The sequence below is a fragment of the Eleutherodactylus coqui genome, chromosome 7 (assembly GCF_035609145.1).
Source record: "Eleutherodactylus coqui strain aEleCoq1 chromosome 7, aEleCoq1.hap1, whole genome shotgun sequence".
In the NCBI taxonomy this organism is placed as follows: domain Eukaryota; kingdom Metazoa; phylum Chordata; class Amphibia; order Anura; family Eleutherodactylidae; genus Eleutherodactylus; species Eleutherodactylus coqui.
The window spans coordinates 133,122,795-133,143,953 of record NC_089843.1 but is presented as its reverse complement, the minus strand read 5'-3'; the positions used below and the strand labels follow the sequence as shown (position 1 = coordinate 133,143,953).

Genomic DNA, 21,159 nt, shown 5'->3' with positions numbered 1-21,159 from the left:
AGCTGTAGTACACAGTCATATGATAACACCAGGTATACATGAACTACTAGTCTGCTGTCCTCCGCCAGCTGTAGTATACAGTCATATGATAACACCAGGTATACATGAACTACTAGTCCGCTGTCCTCCGCCAGCTGTAGTATACAGTAATATGATAACACCAGGTATATATGAACTACTAGTCCGCTGTCCTCCGCCAGCTGTAGTATACAGTAATATGATAACACCAGGTATACATGAACTACTAGTCTGCTGTCCTCCGCCAGCTGTAGTATACAGTAATATGATAACACCAGGTATACATGAACTACTAGTCCGCTGTCCTCCATCAGCTGTAGTACACAGTCATATGATAACACCAGGTATAAATGAACTACTAGTCTGCTGTCCTCCGCCAGCTGTAGTATACAGTAATGTGATAACACCAGGTATACATGAACTACTAGTCCGCTGTCCTCCGCCAGCTGTAGTATACAGTAATATGATAACACCAAGTATACATGAACTACTAGTCCGCTGTCCTCCGCCAGCTGTAGTATACAGTAATATGATAACACCAAGTATACATGAACTACTAGTCCGCTGTCCTCCATCAGCTGTAGTATACAGTAATATGATAACACCAAGTATACATGAACTACTAATCCGCTGTCCTCCATCAGCTGTAGTATACAGTGATATAACACCAGGTATACATGAACTACTAGTCCGCTGTCCTCCGCCAGCTGTAGTATACAGTAATGTGATAACACCAGGTATACATGAACTACTAGTCTGCTGTCCTCCGCCAGCTGTAGTATACAGTAATATGATAACACCAGGTATACATGAACTACTAGTCCGCTGTCCTCTGCCGGCTGTAGTATACAGTAATGTGATAACACCAGGTATACATGAACTACTAGTCCGCTGTCCTCCATCAGCTGTAGTACACAGTCATATGATAACACCAGGTATACATGAACTACTAGTCCGCTGTCCTCCATCAGCTGTAGTACACAGTCATATGATAACACCAGGTATATATGAACTACTAGTCCGCTGTCCTCCGCCAGCTGTAGTATACAGTAATGTGATAACACCAGGTATACATGAACTACTAGTCCGCTGTCCTCCATCAGCTGTAGTATACAGTAATGTGATAACACCAAGTATACATGAATTACTAGTCCGCTGTCCTCCACCAGCTGTAGTATACAGTAATGTGATAACACCAGGTATACATGAACTACTAGTCTGCTGTCCTCCGCCAGCTGTAGTATACAGTAACGTGATAACACCAGGTATACATGAACTACTAGTCTGCTGTCCTCCGCCAGCTGTAGTATACAGTAACGTGATCCCCCCAGTACTAAACACATCAGCAGCCTCAGTGCCATGTGGCCAGTGTTGCTGACTGCTCACACACCTACCTGGATGGGACATGGTGATCGTGTCATTGCCGAAGCCCACGTTATAGATGAGCACAGCCGAGGCGTTGTGCAGGGCGGCATGCCGGATTTTGTCCCTGCACGTGCAGTTCCCTATAGGGATGAGGGCCACCCATCTCCCGGCGTGGGCTGGCACCGGGAACTTAGCGGCTGGGTCACAGGCCAGCTTGTCCTGCGGCGAGGGCATCACCGCCAAGCCCGAGGCATCCTGCTTGAGGGAGTGCTCCCCGTATCTCCCGCACTCGCTCTTCTCTGTCCGGTTGGTGCCGCTGGCCGGGTCGTGGTAGGTGATGTTGACGAAGGCCGTGTACCACTCCTCCTTCTCCGCCACCGTAAAGTCCATGCAGAGCAGATGCACAAAGCAGTAGGAGATGAGCCAGGTGGAGAGCGCCAGGCTGCGGCATGCCTGGATCAGAGACATTGCCATCTTTATTTGCCCAGCTCTCCAGCTACTCTGCCTGCTGCATATGTCACCGCCGGAGACGTGCCGCTCATTGGCTGCTGCGGCTGGAGCGCCGCTCTCTCTCCCTCCTCCTCTGCTCTCTATATCCCTGCGCTCCCGGTGATGGCTATGTGTTGCGATCAGCGGACAGTTATGTCATGGCGGCCCCTGGCATCTGTACAGGGCCCCATAGCTTTTGTTTGGGTCCTGCCTAATTCAGTGATGGGTCCTTGGTGAACGCCGGGTCCTTCTGGTGAAGGATGGGAGTGGGCTCCTGTCTGGGAGCCGGAAACAGCCCCCGTAACCCCTTCATTGCTGGAAAGGTGACATGTGTTCCCTGCACAGCAGTGGAGCAGTGAGGACAATTAGGAGTTGAAGGGTTATTCAGTGTACACATTCCATGGTCTGTGAAGAAGGGCACATTATAGACGGAGCCCACCGAGGGATTTCCGACGGACGACGGCTCAGGAACTTTCTGCAGTGACGGCAAGAAGGCAGCACGTTGCCTGTCATTTGTAAGTTTGTGTTTGTACAGGGGAGTGCGGTCTATGGGAAGCATGCCTGTCATTGTTTATTACATTCACTCCAAGTCATAAGTAGGAAAAGTAGCTAAGAACCTGCAAGGCATCTGGAGGAAGTGCAGAACTTCTAAGAAAAGATACATGAAACACTTGTCAGGGAGTTTCTGAATTCGATACAAAATCTGATACACAGAAAAACTCTGGAACCTTGGCAATATTCTGCCCAGTTCTCTCCGCCATCCCCAGAATCTGCCATCCTCCTCCTCCTCCTGTAGATGTGTTACATAGGAGGAGCCTGGAGTGTGCAGGGGACTGCTGTCCGCAGCTTTGACGCTGGAGGGCACCTTTACAGGGTAAGATCATATACATAGACATATAGGCACAGCGCTTGTCTACCGCACTTTACTGGAAGCCATCACTTCTTGCTGGAGGTAACAGCGCCCATGGACATTACTGCAAATTCTGCAGATCATTCAAACTGCAGAATGTGTCATTTTGACCCCAGTGATGGGTGACAGTGTCTCACTCATGTAGGATGCTCCATCACCTGTTCAGACCTGCTGGCTGTATGATAGGTTTATTTTCCATTATGCATACCTCCCAAATTTTTGGATGGTCAAAGAGGGACACTTTATAGTTCTTTGTGTGACAGATCCATTTTCAATCCATCTTTATACAATTGAATGCTGTAATTTAAGTAATAAAACAAATCGTTATAATATATACATTCTGTATGATCCAAATTGCGCCATAAAATGGAATAATATGCAGATTTGGGTCTCCGATATAGTTAGGAAATATACAGATCATGTATGATGCAATATTCCCAAGGTCAAAAAGAGAGACATTTAGGCCGGCTGTCCACGGGCATTGCGATATACTGGCGCAGGGGCTTTATGTCACCGCAATGAACCTATCATTATGATAGGTTCAGCATGGAAAATTGTGGCATGAGATGATTTTTATCACCGCTTATCCTATGGAAAGCATTCATTGTGCTACCCGCATGTGGATTATTGCCACGGGTAACACAGTAAAATATCGCTCGTGGACAGGAGGCCTTAAAGAGACTCTGTCACCATCTTTTTGCACCCGTCTCTGAGGGCAGCATAAGATATTGACAGTCGGGATCCTTATCATGACCGTATTACTACAGCATATTCTGCGTGCAGGTTTTGCACACAGTGTACCAATCTGCCATTAAAAACCACAATGTGTTCTATAGCGTTCATACGTGCCAAGATAGTGCATGGCAATCAGTGGAATGCTGCAAGTACACAATGTCATTGTGTACTTGCTGCGAGCCACGCGACTGTCACATGTGAATTACACGGATTACAGTGATATGTCTGCTGTGTGGATCTGTGCAGGAGTTTTGGAGAACCTTGCATTATATCAGTAGCTGCACATGCACAGAGGACTACTTAAAGCAGTCCTGGATGTTCATGAGCTGCAGGCTAGCTACATCCACCCCAGCCTGAGTAGCTATTACTGTGCATAGAGAGAGAGCGCTGTCAATCATTGGCTGGAGGACTGAGTGGGTGTGGCTAGCCTTCAGCTCATGAATATCCAGGACATAGCACTCTAATCAGTGTAACAAGCACTACCTTATGAGGGCTGAAAAAGGATGCTGACAGATTCCTTTTAACGGCCAAAGAGGGACCTGGATCAAAATTAGGGAGTGTTCCTCTAAAAGAGGGCCACTTGGGATGTATAATTATGTATCGTATAGTGCCGACATGCTCCACAGTGTAGTACAAAGAATCTAATGTCTCACGTTAGTCCGTGTCTACTGTTGTACTTGGGCCAGATATCTTTGTATTAGGGGACGTTCATATTTAGTTTTGTTTTTTTTACTGTCTCCCTGGGTATCATCCCAAGGTTACATCAAAATCCCTGAAAAGAGGATTCGGATGGAACCATGGGTTTTCTGTTGCTCAAATGGAGACCAATACTGTCTGCATTTAAGCAGCTTTCCATTCCTTTCCAGCATATGTGTCAGGGAGATTAACGGGGACCATGTTATTCTCTCCGGCACACATGCCAGAAGTGAATAGAAAGCTGCTGAAATGGTAACAGTATTGGTCTGGTCTCTATTCGAGCAACAGAAAACCTATGATTCCATCTGGGGGGGTTATCCAGGCCCCGCTTATGGGGATTCAGACAGGTCCTGGAGACTTTGTAAAAAACAAAGTGTGAACAACCCTTTGGTATAGAAAGGCCTTCATATGATAGAGCTGTGCTCCTAGAGCTTGTTCGGAGGTACATGGCAGTCCCATACTTCTGCACTGTTTGCCCCCATATGTCGCCTCCATATAGGTTCATACAAGGATTCTTCACACATTTCTCTGTAGCATTTTTAAATGTTTGCCAAACATTCTTTTTAAGCATTTGTAATGATGTTTGTTATATCTTGTATCATTTAAAACATGCATTTGTTTTCTGGTGCTTTTCACCTATAGATAAGCCCTTGGGAAACACAGCAAAGAAAGGCTGGATTCACACGGGCGTATATCAGCCCCATTTTCACGCCTGGCCTGGCCGATATACGCTGCCCCTCTGATGCATTGGTTTACAATGCATCAGTGCACATGGGCGTATTTCCACGGCGTAAAAGCGCCCGGCCTTCCAAGATAGTGCATTTCAGCCAGGCGCTTTTACATCGACAGCTGCATAGCTTCCTATGGGAGCCTACGACAGCTGCCGGAGAAGGGAGGTGGGAGGGATTTTAACAGTGTGACTGCTAAACTCCCACCCCCTTCCCTCCTCCTCTCTGGCTGTTTGCAATGTGAGGGGTTGTGGGCGAAACCAAGCTCCGCCCTGGCCCGCCCCCTCCCATTGCTGGCTGCCAACAAGAGGCGGGAGCTTAGCACATTAGCTCCGCCCCTCCCCTTGCAGAGGGTTAGCAAGGGGGAGAACAGCTTAGCAGAGCTAAATTGTCTCCCCCTGCCCAACGGCAATGCGGGCTCTGTGTATATGCATTGGGCCCGTGCCATCTGAACGGGCGCACAAACCTAGCTTTGTGCACCCGTTCACGCATTTTTACGGGGCCGGCGGGCACACGTAAAAACGCCTACGGCTGTGTGAATAAGCCCAGAAGCTGTAATTTTGGTGAAGAAAAACACTGCATACCAAGACGCTTGATATATTGAGCCTTTTATATTTCACTATAGACGTACATCTGGTCACACAAAAATTAAAAACACTGAAAAAATGCTACAACATGCTGTGTGTGAAACCAGTCAAGGGCTACATTCACATGTTTGAGAATCTCGCATGTTGCGAGATGCATAAAACTCACACGAATATGAACACCATTATTTTAAATGGACTCTGGCAGTTTAAGGAGAAGCTTGTATGAGTTGGGAGCTGATGCTATGGAATTTGGGACACATTTTTTTCAGGTGGAGGGTGCAACCAAAGTCTCTTCGCTGGGTTTGAATAGTCATTCAGTTAAAAGAGTGTGTTGGTGGCAGTCGGACTGTTACAAGCTATGTATACACCTCGGAAGGGTGTGGCAGCCTGGGGCATTATTGTTCCTTGGAGAATTAAGGTATCTTGGGTATGTGATGGTCAATGGTTAGGTATCGAGTTTACCTATGTGCCTCACTGGATATCTGTATGTCTATGGGGGCCAAAAACAGAGCTGGTGTTCATCAAGGAAGAGAGCAACTTGGATTGCAAAGGGCCCAGGTAGTGCTCCGATGGTTGAGGTAACGGAATTTCTGGTGAGAGAATGTCTAGCTGGATTTGGTAAGGCTAAGGCTCTCTTAGCTTCTGGGGCCACTGCAGGTTTTTGTGCTGCATGTGTATGGTAACAATTTAGGACAGGTCACATGTTAGAGCTTGTTTGCAACTGAAGAGGTGCATCCTAATCATAGTGGTTATACAGAGACCAATATTATCACTACACAGTGATCATATAGTGGTACATAGCAGTTCTGCACAGGCATTCTGCAGACTGTATAAGTGATTACAGTACAAAAAAGCTCAGTGACTCACAGATGACATTCTCAGGTTGGAGTAATTCCCTTTTTCCATTTAACCCAGACTACCATGATGACTTCTTCCAGCCAAAACTTGTCTCTGAAAAGCTTGCCACATGGACATCTTTGGCTTCTTGTCTTTCCAGTGCTCTCCCTACCTTATCCCAACTTACCCAACTCTCTAACCCCCAATTCTGTGCATGCTGTGTGGCGCAATGCTGCAAATTCTGTGCCTCAGAAATCATGTTGTCTTAACTATTATTACCCTCTCTCCAAAATAGTACCACACAGAATGCACCCATGAAAAAAACAATGGTAGATAGATAGTGCCCCTAAAAATGATAGTTCCAAACAGATAGTTGCCCATATTGTGCCCAAGGTAATAATACTGCACCAGACAGTAAAAGTGCTATTTTTTGTATTCCAAACAGTAATAGCGTCATCTGTTGCACTCCACAGAGTAGCAGTACTCCTCTCAGGCCTCCTGCCCATGGGCGGGTTGGATACTGCCTGTGAAATCTCGCAGCCCAATCAGACCCGGCGCCCCCCAGAGAATCCAATACTCACCGCTCTAGATCCGTGCGAGAGTCTCTGCCGGCGAGCCGGCGCAGTTCAGTGCATGACGTGCATGTCCGCGCGATTTTCTGTGATGAATAGGGCCTGCTGTGATTCTCCTCCGCAAACAGAAAATCACAGTTGATTTCTGCTCATGGGCAGGGGAGAATCTGTTAACCTAGCATGTCTATGGATGGCTATTGCTTTGGGATTCGCGGCAGGCGTCTGGCCACAAATCCCACAGCAATTACCCGTCTGTGGGCATTCAGCCATAGTGCCCCACACAGTAATTATGTCTCTTTTGTGCCCCCACAGTAATAATTCCTAACATTGTCGAGTAGTAATGCCACATTTTTGCCCCTTAGACAGTAATAATGCCCCCGGATTGCCCATTAAAAGTAATAAAATCCACTGAGTGCCTCTTCAAAAGTAAAAATGCAAGTATTAATACAAGGTGATGCAGTGCCGTCTATACATTGGAGAGTGGAATTCGACTGGGGCATCAAGTAGGCCCTACCATGTAAGTTTGCCTGAGGCTAGAGCTCCTCTTGCCCACCCCCTGCTATTTATGCCTATTGTGACTCGACACTGAGCCCTATCCTTATCTCTTTTTCGATTCTAAAAGCCTCCTTTTGCTCCATACCACTGTGTGCATTAATCTGTGGTTCTACAAGTCGTACCAGAATAAGTTTTACTTGAGCAATCCAAGAGTAATGCAATGCCAGGTGCTTTACTTTCCATCATATACTGATTTGACACAGCTGGGTTTTTGACCAATAAATTTATATTAAAGTATTTCTAACTGTTGGTTAAAAAAAATCCGATATTTCCGAAACACATCATCCTGGAACACCGTCATAAATTTAGGGCACAAGACTTGTACAATTTCTCCAACACTTCCAGTTATATTATTGTGGCTAGAACATTTCTAAATGACACGTCAGCTTTCATCTGAGTTATTTCCAGTTCCATCAGCAAGCACCTTTTCATCTTTTTTATTGAGCAGAGCTTTAAAAACAACTTACAATGTCTTGTGAAAGCTTGCACATTTTTTATCCTCTGTTGACTGCAAATACAATTGCAGATGCATTACAAGGGAGATTGTTTTACAATTCTTCATCACACAGACTGCGCTTTTAGAGAGAAAGAGGAAAACTTTATAAAAAAAAGAAATAAGAAAACTAAATTTACAATAAATGTGATTGTATTTTCTCTGCTCAGAAATAAGCACTAAAGAAAAGTCATTTATCATAATGCAGCTGGCTCCAACCTGCGGCTCCCCAGCTGTTGTGAAAGGAAAACTCCCAGCAGGTTGTCGGGGCATGCTGTTAGATGGAGCTGCACAACAGCTGGAGAGCCACAGGTTGAAGAGCACAGTATGATGTATGAGTAGCATCTTGCCGTGCCCTCTAGAAGCCACAGCTCTGGCCTCATTGCTGCACGGGTAGAATGGGACAGGGGATTGAACCATCGCTTCATCTTCTCTTGTAGCTCAGAGTAGCCAGAAGTTTAAGGCTTCTGCATTGGAACCTTCAGTCGGAGAGTCCTTCACAGGTCCGGTACAAAATATCAGGAGAAATAGTGCTACATGCAGTACCTTTTTTTTTCAGGTAATTGCCGGGCACCAGAAGCCAAATGTGCCCTATTATAATCAATGGGGTCCATTTGGCGCTGTTCAGTTCTGTCATAACAGGAACCCATTTGGCCGGGGGATTCCCTTTTCCTGCTTCCTGACGCAGGTGTGAAAGCAGCCTAATAAATTATGTTACAAAGTGGGAGTACTTGTATTCTACACTTTTTCAACTCATTTACTGCATTTGGGGATGCACACTCCTCCTCTGGCAGAAATTACTGCATTGTGCAGCCTGGTACATAACAAAGCCATGACAAATATGACAGGTCAGTTTTCATATGGATTATGAAGAATAAAGATAGATCCAAAGATCTTGATAGAATGGGGGTAGCATAGTGTGAACAGAGCTTTAAAACTTAGTTGAGATAATTATAAATCATATGGGTTTGTATTATTTTGATCAACAGGAGTAATATTTCATTCAAAAAAATCATAGAATCATAGAATGGTAGAGTTGGAAGGGACCTCCAGAGTCATCAGGTCCAACCCCCTGCTCAGTGCAGGATACACTAAATTATCACAGACAGATGTCTGTCCAGCCTTTGTTTGAACACTTCCATTGAAGGAGAACTCATCCCCTCCCGTGGTAAGGTGCTCCACTCATTGATTACCCTCACTGTCAGAAATGTTTTCTAATATCTAATTTGTGTCTCCTCCCTTTCAGTTTCATCCCATTGCTTCTAGTCTTTCCTTGTGCAAATGAGAATAGGGCTGATCCCTCTGCACTGTGACAGCCCTTCAGATATTTGTAGACAGCTATGCAGTCTCCTCTCAGCCTTCTTTTTTGCAAGCTAAACATTCCCAGATCCTTTAGCCGTTCCTCATAGGACATGATTTGCACACCACTCATCATCCTAGTAGCTCTTCTCTGAACTGGCTCCTGTTTGTCTATGCCTTTTTTTAAAGTGGGGTGCCCAGAACTGGACACAATATTCCAGTTGAGGTCTGACCAAGGAAGAGTAGAGGGGGAGAATTATCTCACGTGATCTAGACTCTATGCTTCTCTTAATACATCCCAGAATTGTGTTTGCCTTTTTGGCTGCTGCATCACATTGTTGACTCATGTTCAGTTATGATCTATTAGAATACCCAAGTCTTTTTCACATGTGCTGTTGCTTAGCCCAATTCCTCCCATTCTGTATGTGCTTTTTTCATTTTTCCTGCCAAGTTGTAGGACTCTGCATTTCTCCTTGTTAAATACCATTCTGTTAGTCGCTGCCCACTGTTCGAGCTTTTCTAGATTTTTTTTTTGAATACTCTCCCTCTCTTCCCTAGTGTTAGCTATCCCTCCTAGCTTTGTGTCATTGACAAATAGTACAGAGCACAGAATAACAAAATATTACTCACTGCTTCCCCGATTCCCCGTTGTGATACATGCCTATCACACCGTCTTGTGCAAGTTACTGATTAACCTGCTATATTATGGGGTCTTGGTTGGCATGCAGTGCTGGGACAAGCGGCAAGCATACACTGTGACATTTTTAGTTGATATCCCCTCCAGATTTTTTTGCTACCAAGAATTGAGCTTGCTTTAATCAAAACCTATAAAAGGGGTTTCAGCCAGTAAAGCCACAGTTACTGCATAGCAGTGCCAGCTACAATGCCGCCATTACAGGAATGGCTATGGTGCCCCCCATAAATGTCAGCCCCAAGGAAACAAGTTGGTTTTCCACTAAATACGTTTATAATCCATCCACAGAACAGGCGCTAAATGTTTGACCACTGGAGTGAGTGGAGCTGCTGTTGAGCATGCATGCCGTCGCTCCATTCAAACTCCATAGGGGTGAGTGCAGCTCTGGACAAATGAAAGCTAGAATCAAAAATGCATGCTATGAGTAACTCTGTTCACTTTCTAAAACTTTTCTGACAACCTAAATTGTGTGACTAATAGGTATATTTAAACAGGTATATGTACAGTTTATGGTCCAGAGAGACTGATGATCCAGCTCTTGCTTGCAGTACAAAACAGCAATATCATGTGGAATATTAAAACCCCAGGAGCTTTTACAGCAATAATAAGGCAGTTTGTATCTCTAGTCTTGCCAACTAAAATACTCCAATGGATACCTGATGGGAATAGAGCCTAAACATCAAACAAATACAAATAGACTTTGTGTTGACATTTGATTTGATATTCCCAAGTGCTATATAGAGGCTAGAGAAGTCAGTTTAAAAATGTTATATGTTGTTTATAAATGGGTTTTTTCTTTAACCCCTTGAGGACATATCCATTTTTCATTTTTCTTTCTCTCCGCTTTCAAAAAAGTCATAATTTTTTTTGTATTTTCATAGGCATTCTATTAATAGGCAAAGATTCTATAATGGGCAACAGCGATCTCATCACAGATGGGCTGTTTGGGTGACGGAGGGAGCCCCTGCCCTCTGTCAGGCCATTTAAATGCCGCTGTCAGAATCATCTCCAATCCCAACCACTGCAGCTGAGTGTTGGCTGTTCAAGGCAGCTGACACCAGCCAGGTATCTTCACATGTATGTCATGATAGATCCTTTTAGGCACTTGATAGTTATGCTGTGCCTGATCCAATGGTGGTGTACTACTGATTGCAATCTACATGAGCTACTACGCATTCATTTTTGCAATAGATCCTCAGAAATCAGAGGAGAGGGAGTTAGGAACACTGTTACTACCCCATGTGACTACCTAGTTTATCTTTAATTCCACCATAATGACTATCAGTATTAATAAGGATACACTGGCATGGTTAATTAGAGCACTCCAGCACTGCTTATGGGGCACTCTGGCATTGCTAGTGGCGGCTCATTGACTGTCAATATGGGGGCATGGACAATATTTAAGGCAGGGTTTATGTGCAAAAAAACTCACTGCAAATAATTCTTGAATGTTAGCAAGTATGTATGGAGTCACTGGATAAAGTAGAATGTGATATGGAATTGGCAATGTCTTATGCCAGACTCCTCAGAAATCCAGAATGTACTCAATCTTTAAAAAGAGTTGCCCAACGGAAACAATCCATCAGCTATCTACAGGATAGGTGATAAGTGTCTAATTGGTGGGCATCCGACCGCTGGGACCTCAACCTATCACAAGAATGGAAGTTCCAAGTATGCACACATGAACAGAGCAGTGGTCACACACAGGCACTGCAGCTCCATTCATCACTATGGAATTGCTGGAGATGGCCATGTAAAACCAAATTCCCAAGATTATAGATCCCTATCAGTAGATCTGACGTTGGGCTGGGAAACTTGCCTGTAGTATGAGGGTAAAATGTGGCCATAAAACGGGGCAAAAATGTAGTAGTTATATGCTTGTGTGAAAGCAGCTGATAAAGCAGGAGGAAAGGGTTTTTTATGCATTTTTAAAATATTTTGTTTAACTCTTTTTGTTAATCCCACTGAGAACCTCACCATGTTAATGCTTGATTGCAATACTTTTGTACTGCAGTATAGTATGCCTATCGGTGTAAAACTGACAGGCAACCTATTAGACCCTGCTACTGGCACATACTTAAGGAAGACCTGGGGGCCTTCATTAGGCTCCTGAATACTATGAGAACTCATCTGCTGCCTGCAACTGCATTACAAGTATGGCATTGGGGTGACAGAGGGAGCTCCCTCCCTTTGTCTAAGCACTCAGAAGCCACATTCCGTATTGACTGTGGCATCTGCGAGGTCGAATGGCCAGAATCATAGTTACCGGATTACAGTTACAGCTGATACTCACTGAGGATAGTGCAGGCACGCCTCCTGTGCCCACACTGTCCTGTTACTATGCTCAGCACTAGTGCTGTAAATGTACTGCAGATGACTTTAGGGCAGGGGTGTTCAACGCATAGCCCACGGTCTGCATGTGGCCAAGGATGGTTATGAATGCGTTCCACAAGGGTAGTGATATGTCCGTGCAGGCCTTGAGGAAACTACCTACACAACCCAGTAATGGCTGAGTAATTCTATCACGTTCAACCTAAGTCACACGTGTCAAACGCAAGGCCCGCGGGCCGAGTCCAGCCCACCACCTCATTTTCTGTGGCCCACGGGCTGTGCAGCAAGTTCCCTCACCCTCCGTGCTGTTGTCAGTATCAGATCGTCTATCGGCTTGTTCTGTCTAGCAGAGCAAACAAAAACAGATGAGTGCCGATAGCATACTGACAACGGCAGATGAGGATGGAAGAAACCTGCAGCAGACATGATCTCTAGTGCGAGGAGAGCAAGACGGAGGAGGAGCTGCAGGATGAGAGCCTGGTCAGGGGCCCAAGTATGCAGCAGGGCCCCAAAAAGGGCTGAGAGCAGCCGGTATACCTGCCAGTGGGACCATATTAGATGCAGGTGAGTTTAAAAATGTGTATAAAAAAGCAGAAGTGTCATTGTGCATGTGTGTGTGTGTATATAATATATATGCACGTGTGTGTGTGTGTGTGTATATATAAATATATATATATATGTGTGTGTGTCTGTGCATATATGTGTAGAATAGTGTGCGTCTGTGCGTGTATATGTATTATAGTGTGCGTCTGTGCGTGTATATGTATTATAGTGTGCGTCAGTGTGTATATGTATAGAATAGTGTGCGTCAGTGCGTATGTATGTGTAGAATAGTGTGTGTCTGTGCATGTGCAGAATAGTGTGCGTCTTTGCGTATATGTGCAGAATAGTGTGCGTCTTTGCGTATATGTGCAGAACAATGTGCGTCTATGTGCAGAACAATGTGCGTCTGTGCGTATATGTGCAGAACAATGTGCGTCTGTGCGTATATGTGCAGAATAGTGTGCGTCTGTGCGTATATATGTGTAGAATAGTGTGCGCCTGTGCGTATGTATGTGTAGAATAGTGTGCGCCTGTGCGTATGTATGTGCAGAATAGTGTGCGTCTGTGCGTATGTATGTGCAGAATAGTGTGCGTCTGTGCGTATGTATGTGCAGAATAGTGTACGGTTGTGCGTATATATGTGTAGAATAGTGTACGGTTGTGCGTATATATGTGTAGAATAGTGTGCGTTTGTGCGTATATATGTGTAGAATAGTGTGCGTATATATGTGTAGAATAGTGTGCGTCTGTGCATACATATGTAGAATAGTGTGCGCCTGTGCGTATATATGTATAATAATAGTGTGCGCCTATGTGTATATATATGTATAATGGTGTGCGCCACTGGCCACTATGGGGGACCTTATTACCAATCGAGCTACTATGGGGTTCACTTACTATATACTGTCTTGCGATTAGAATCAGCCCTTTAAAGGCAGCCATAAGGCTGATGTGGCTCTCGGTGAAAAAGAGTTTGACACCCCTGCCCTAAGTGCAAGACATACTACAGCCAGGACGAATTTAAGCTTGTATTCACACAGAGAGAGAGAATATGCATACACAGCAACACACACACCAGAAAACAACAAACTGTACTGTAATGCTGCGACAGATAAACCGGACGTGCATGCAAACAACCAACCACAACAGACAAACACCAAAACATTTACCAATAATACCAACACACATAAACGTAATAGAACAGCTAATAAATACAAGGCATTAGTTAGTAATTTGGCCAAAATACATAAGCTCACGAGCCCATGACAAGGGTCCTCGCTGTCTCATGAGTCGCTACTCTAACAAGACAACTCCAGGAGTCCTGCTTACAATACTAATAGGTCATAGACTGAACATAAGTCAACAATGTGATGCAGCAGTCAAAAAGGCAAACACAATTCTGGGATGTATTAAGCGAAGCATAGAGTCTAGATCATGTGAGGTCATTATCCCCCTCTACTCTTCCTTAGTCAGACCTCATTTGGAATACTGTTTCCAGTTCTGGGCACCCCACTTTAAAAAAATGTGGACGAGGAGGAAAAAGAGGGGTGGAGCAAAACCCGTACCGTTGTGTTAGTTGTGACCAATGATACTATAAAATTCATGAAGTGAAGTGGTAACTTCAATAATGGAGGTGCTGCCTGACCAGATGACGCACCACCTGGGTGGGCGTGTTGCGCCGTCTCCATTGCCAGTTTTTTTCTATTCTCTCACTTTAAAAAAAGACATTGACAAACTGGAACAAGTTCAAAGAAGAGTAACAAAAAATGGTGAGCAGTCTGCAAACCATGTCCTATGAAGAACGGTTAAAGGATCTGAGAATGTTTAGCTTGCAAAAAAGAAGGCTGGAGGAGACTTAATAGCTGTCTACAAATATCTGAAGGGCTGTCACAGTGCAGAGGGATCAGCCCTATTCTCATTTGCACAAGGAAAGACTAGAAGCAATGGGATGAAACTGAAAGGGAGGAGACACAAACTTTCTGACAGTGAGAGTGATCAATGAGTGGAACAGGTTGCCATGGGAGGTGGTGAGTTCAACTTCAATGGAAGTGTTCAAACAAGGGCTGGACAGATATCTGTCAGGGATGATTTAGTGATCCTGCACTGAGCAGGGGGTTGGACCTGATGATTCTGGAGGTCCCATCCAACTCTACCAGAGTATGATTCTACAAGCGGGGTGATCGTCCAAATAGCGATGGCCCCACGCTGGAACCTAGGGGTCTGGCTCCTCCTAGATGGAATACAGCATATACTGTAAACAGGACACAGTTGACACACACAAACAGACAAGGGAAATACACCCTGAACAGGTAACTGTTCACACTAACAAACAGGGAATCTCACCCAGAACCTCATGCATGCAAGACACACCAGAGTAGAACATGCATGACTCCAAAAACCAGGGTTCTGAGAAGGAATGAGGAACATAGCAAAAGGGGTAAATGTCCTGCACCCTATAGAAAGAGGGGCTGGCATTTATAATCAGTAGACTGGTGGTGACTGGCTGGCTGGAGAACTCCACACCATTAGCCAGCCAAATCAACTACACCTGCAGTAGTGTGCTCTGGGAAACCTATAGAACCACAAGTTCCAGGAGCACAATGTGACAGGTGGATTGGCTGTTTACTGCTTCGGAAAAATTCTATATGCATTATATACAGGGCTGGTCGCTGTCACTGACAACTTAACTACATGTAGCCAACCCCGTGTTTAAGAACCGTAGCATCCCTCCTGCCCAACTGTGTGTGACTGTGAAGTAACGAAGTATGGAGACACTGGCTCATGAAGGGTAGGAACTCGAGGGCAGTAACTTACAGTTCAGCCGCTGCTGATGCTGCTCCACATTGTAGGAGCTGAGAGCCAATATGAATCTTTGCTGGCTGAGTCTCTGCCAACGGGCTCCCTCATTGGTTCAGCGCCTTCAGGCCTTGCTGATCATGTGACACACTGCCAGCCTGGAGGAATTGGGAAGTAGTTAGCGGAGCAGCCGCCCAGCACAGTGGTTAGCTCCGCCGCTTCCTGCCCCCATGCTAATTCTCTTGGGCTGCAACTAGGCCATTGCCCAATGTCCGGAAGCAGTACTGTGAGTCTGTGTGAGTTGAGTGGACAGCCCAGTGCAGACAGCAATTAGTAAACTAGCCAGGTCAGCCACCCCAGCTACATTAATGTAAAAGTCATCAGTACACTGCTGCCTGCCTCTGTGTCTCAGGTGGGCATTAAGTCATTATTTGAACTCTAGCAGGATTTTCAAAACTGTAGCATTTCATTCGTGTTTTTGTATTTAATGTGTGGCCAAAGACAACTTTTCTTCCAATGTGGCCCAGAGACACCAAAAGGTTGGAGACCCCTGCCTTAGAGGGTTAGGGGAGTCAGTATTGTAAAGGAGAACACCTCCATAGTACAGCATGTGATAGAGCAGGCCATTAGAGATGAGCGAACGTGTCCGTAACGGACACATCCGCACCCGGACACCGGCTTTAGCGAACACTGGAGTGTTCGCGCGTAAGTGTCCGGGTGCCGCCGGGGGGCGGGGAGATGCGCGGCGGCGCGGGCGGCAGTAGCAGGGAACAGGGGGGAGGCCTCTCTCTCTCCCTCTCCCCCCCGCTCCCCGCCGCACCCCCCCGCGCTGCCACGGCGGCCCCCGAACTTTTTCGCCCGAACACCGAGGTGTTCGCAAAGTTCGGTGTTCGGGCGAAAAAGGGGCGGGGCCGAACGTGTTCGCTCATCTCTACAGGCCATCCTTTTTGCCACCCATTCATATGGCAGTTGAACGGATGTATAGTTTGGGTCAATAGCATGTAATGAATGCCATATAGTGAATCTATGAGCATTAGTCACCTGTACGATATAAGTGTGTAATATGACAGAGTGACCCCTGAACAAAAACTGGTGCATCCATGCTTACTCAGTGGAGCAATCTTTCACAGCGCAGTCTGATGTATTTCCATTTTCTAGAAAAAAATCTAATGTAGAAAGGAACGCAAAATACGCTAAAGCAGAGTATTACTGCACATAGCTGGAGCATAAAGCAAACCTTGATAGTTGGACGCCCCCTACTGGCTTCCTGCAGATAAGATAATAAAAAAGATCATGTGCAGAGATTTAGGAGGAAAAAAACCTGTTTTGCACGAGTACATTGTGACACGTCCGTAATACAGATGTGTTATACATAATGGTTTAGTCATCCCGTATTCATTACATAGCAACATAGTATGTTAGGCTGAATGAAGACAATGTCCATCTAGTTCAGCCTGTTTTCACCCTCTAGTTGATCCAGAGGAAGGCAAAAAACCCCAAGAGGCAGGAGCCAATTAGCCCATTTGGGAGAAAATTCCTTCCCGACTTCGTTTCATCATCCGTATTTGATCTGTATTTGCGGCTATTGGTTTTAATTTCTACTAAGTAAATACGGCAAAGGATAGCAAATATGGCAACACATAGAATATTGATGACAAACGGACAAAAGTAGCGCATGCCGCGTGTTTAGGAAAGGTCTGTGGAAAATATGACCATGTACATATATATATATATATATATATATATATATATATACACACACACACACACATTGGCTTCATATAACAGTCTACAAAACAGGGACTACAAATAGGCTGAAAATGTCCAAAAGCCGCTGTCTGTATACAATGCAGAAGATATTTAGGATTGTGAGGACTCGTTCCTTCGTGCGCAACTCGAATCGCACAGAACACGGACAGGAGACCGCACAGCTGCATGTAGCATTCTTGTGACAAATCGGCCATGTAAATTGACCTGTTGCAATCAATGGGCTCCATTTTTGTGTGATATTTGTGCGTCTTTCAAAACAGAAAACTCGAATGAGAATATCAGTTGTGTAAATACGACCTTAGGTGCATTCACACGGGCGAACCGCAGAAAACTCGCATGGGTATATCTACATGGGCAATGTTTCTCGTACCTATGTGTCCCGCATATAGCACCCGTATTTTTCGGTTGTATAAGGGTGGGCTGCATGCACGATACGCAGAGAATAGGAACCATTGTTTTCAATGGGTTCATTCTCACTTTGTGCAAAAAAAAAAAAGCAATATGCTCTACTTTGGTGCGCATTTGCACAATTTTGCGGGAAATCGAAGACACTTGGCAGTAATTAGGATGCATAGAGCTTTAAATCACGGCACGGGTGTGTCCCGCATCGATGTGACGGTCCCTGTCAGTGCAAAAAGTACAGTAGAATGCACAGATACGCATGACTTTTTGAGCGAGGAATGTTGCGCTATTGCATGCATTTTTGTGCTCATGCTCGTATGAGGCTGCCCTAACATATGCAGTACACAGCAAATATGCATGTACATGTTGTCTGCATGGATTCCCCACCAATCAGCCGTTTGCCGTGCCACTGTTTCAATGCATAAAGCTGGAAGCAGACAGCTCCACATAGTGGCCTGGCATGATACTGCAGGCAAAGCTCCCACTGAAGTGAATGAGAGCTGCGCCTGCAATGTCATGCAAGGGCTCCTTTACATGGGCATATGTGCGCACGCAAAATTTGTGCAGGCAATATGCAGAGAATAGAACACATTGATTTCAATGGGTTCATTCTCATGTCCCAATTTTGCACATGTAATAAAAGTAGGACCTGCTCTGTTTTTGTGTGCATTTGCGCACTATAGGTCCCCATAGAAGCCTATGGGATGTGCACAAATGCTTGCGTAATGCGTGCACAGAAGTGCAATACACTGCGCTATTCAGTAAAAAAAAGACCACATCTGGAACTCAATAGGCTACATAGCCAACTTAATCGAGGCGTTTCTGTCTGCCGTACACAAATGAACACGCCCTGTATGTGCAAAAACGCATAGGCGTGAGAAGGTTCACTAAGATGTACAGAGCAGACTATTTCTTGCTCCAAACACTGAAACAGTGCTTCAATGGAAGCCGTCCCTGCGGGATCCACAGAAAAATGGAGCATGCTGCGATTTGTTTTCCGGACGAAAAGGTCCGCAAATCAAATCCGCATGCTTTTAATCCATTTGCAGATGCCCATGCTTCTCTAGGGGCCGCTTGATTTGCTGATCTCCTGCGCGGATTCCGCAACTCAAATTTCCCCGTGAACATTGAGCCTAAGAATTGGGTAACAGAATTCACCAGTTTTACCACAAAGGAAAATTTCAAAACCACAAATTGTTCCTAGAACTTCATGTACACATAAGCAGATGATAGAGCTATAAAAATACGAGGTATTGGTTCTTACATTGGCCAATGAACTTAAGCCGCAAAGCCACAACAAGGCTCCTCGTGTCTTGCGGTCCCTACACTAGGAAGACACATCTACTAGAGGACCCTAAGAGCCACCCTAGTGCAGTAATGGCAAACAAACTCAGCAGGACAAACTGACAGAAAATAAACAGACATGAACCAACAACACACCAAACACACTACAAGCTGCAACAGACAAGGATACATGATCCAGCAGCACAGACACAGTTCACACAGCAACAACACAGATAACAGGACTGCTCACCCTGGACACCAAAGAGACACTGACAGGAGCTGGGTATATATGTGAGCAAAGACCCAGGGGATTGGCTAGCAGGAGATCACCACACCCAGCCAGCTCAATCATTCCACACCTGTGGGCTTGTGCTGCTAGAACCCATAGTACTACAGGTCCCAGCAGCACAACCTAACAATTTCATCTAGTTGCATCAAACCTCCACCCACCTCTAGCCCCTTACTATTGCTTCTCCACACACTATTACTACTATTATACATTAGCAGGCAGTATCACTATATCCACCATGTATAAACTGTTGCTGATGCTGTTCTTCGTATATGTTTTGCCAATATGCGAATTCTGTCGTTTCTAATTTTTATGTTAATATTTGTTATAACATATGTGTATTTGAGCTAAAATCTGTTTTTTTCTCTCTTGCTTACTCTATTTTAGCTGGTATTACCAATAAAAACAGAGAAATCTTCGCATATGTCTAGTCCCAGTTCTTCGGTCTACACCATCATGCTATATACGTCCAGCCATGTGTTGTACGGTTCCTGGGTTGGCTATTTCATGTATATACCACTCTGCCACTCTTGTCATTCTACCATCAAGGCATCCAACAGGTAGACCAATTCCTACCGCCCCGCCTCTGTTGGGATAACTCCACCCCCTTTTCTCCATCGTCCATCAAGTGATCAGCCATGAGTCTACTTTCACCGGGGGAAGTTACGGCCAGACATTTTTCCCAACATTGAAGACTTTAGGAAGTCCCTACCCTAAGAGAGCATGTAGAACGAGAGGTCTTAATGAGAAGCACCTTCAGGCAGAGTTCACACAACCGTATTGGAATTGCATATTACGCGGCCTCTGTACATACGTGTGATATGCAGTAGCTCGCAGGCAATCCATTGCATTGCCTTATGCAGTTCCACTCACATTAGCGTGTTGGAATTGCGTAATCCACAAGTGCAAAATAGACAGCAACATGTTCCGTTTTGCCACGTATATGTGAGATAGAGGCCATTATTCTCTATTGTTGCGTATATACCCGCAGCCGATATCCAATCACATTGCAAGCGAGACCACAGCAGAACATGCATGACTCCAAAAACCAGTGTTCTGAGGGGGAATGAGGAAAACGGCATAAATAACCAGTAACTTCATAAAGTGGGGCTGGTATTTACGTGCAGCAGACCAGGGGAATTGGCCGACTGGAGAACTCCACACCCAGCCAGCTCTATCATCCCGGAAACCTGTAGAACTACAGGTCCCAGGAGCACAACGTGACAGCAACAGATTTGTTGGGTGTGGCTTAGTGAGAAGGGGGTATGGTTTTGCAGAAAAGGGGCATGGATTAAAATGTGACAGCAGGTGCCAAAATTGCACCAAACTTTTTTAGCGCAAAGTAAGCCAAGCAATAGGTGCTATAAATGTAGATAAAAGTGCCCAAAGATGCCCCAATGGTGTCATCTGTGATCAGTATGCTATATTTTCAGACGGTGTAATCTAACACACTATGGAATATACAGGATTGGCGTATCCGCCCCGCCATCTCTGCTGCTTTATACGCAACACGGGCATTGGGAAAAACAAAACATTAAGCAGTGTTAGGGGAAAACATATGCGCTGATACACTCGCTGCTCCGGAGCGCATTACTGCATGGACTGGGGGGGGGGACTATTGTGCGCGAGTTTGAAAAAAAAAAGCAGGAAGATGGGTCCGCCCCCTCTTCCTCATACGTAGGAAATCTACGTGCGACAAAGATAGGCAAGTCTTATCTTCTCTTGTGCGTAGTAGTAATGCGTGAGAATACTCAAAATAAAATCAA

At 45.2% G+C, this 21,159-nt stretch overlaps 1 protein-coding gene across 1 annotated transcript in view; it reads right to left on the bottom strand.

The window, feature by feature from the left end:
* RNF150 (ring finger protein 150) overlaps window positions 1-2,204 on the bottom strand; it is a 162,396-nt gene extending 160,192 nt beyond the window's left edge. The window contains exon 1 of the mRNA XM_066573718.1: window positions 1,413-2,204. Coding sequence (XP_066429815.1) covers window positions 1,413-1,857 — 445 coding nt within the window. The 5' untranslated portion in view covers window positions 1,858-2,204. The remainder of the gene's footprint in view (window positions 1-1,412) is intronic.
* Window positions 2,205-21,159: the final 18,955 nt, after the last annotated feature.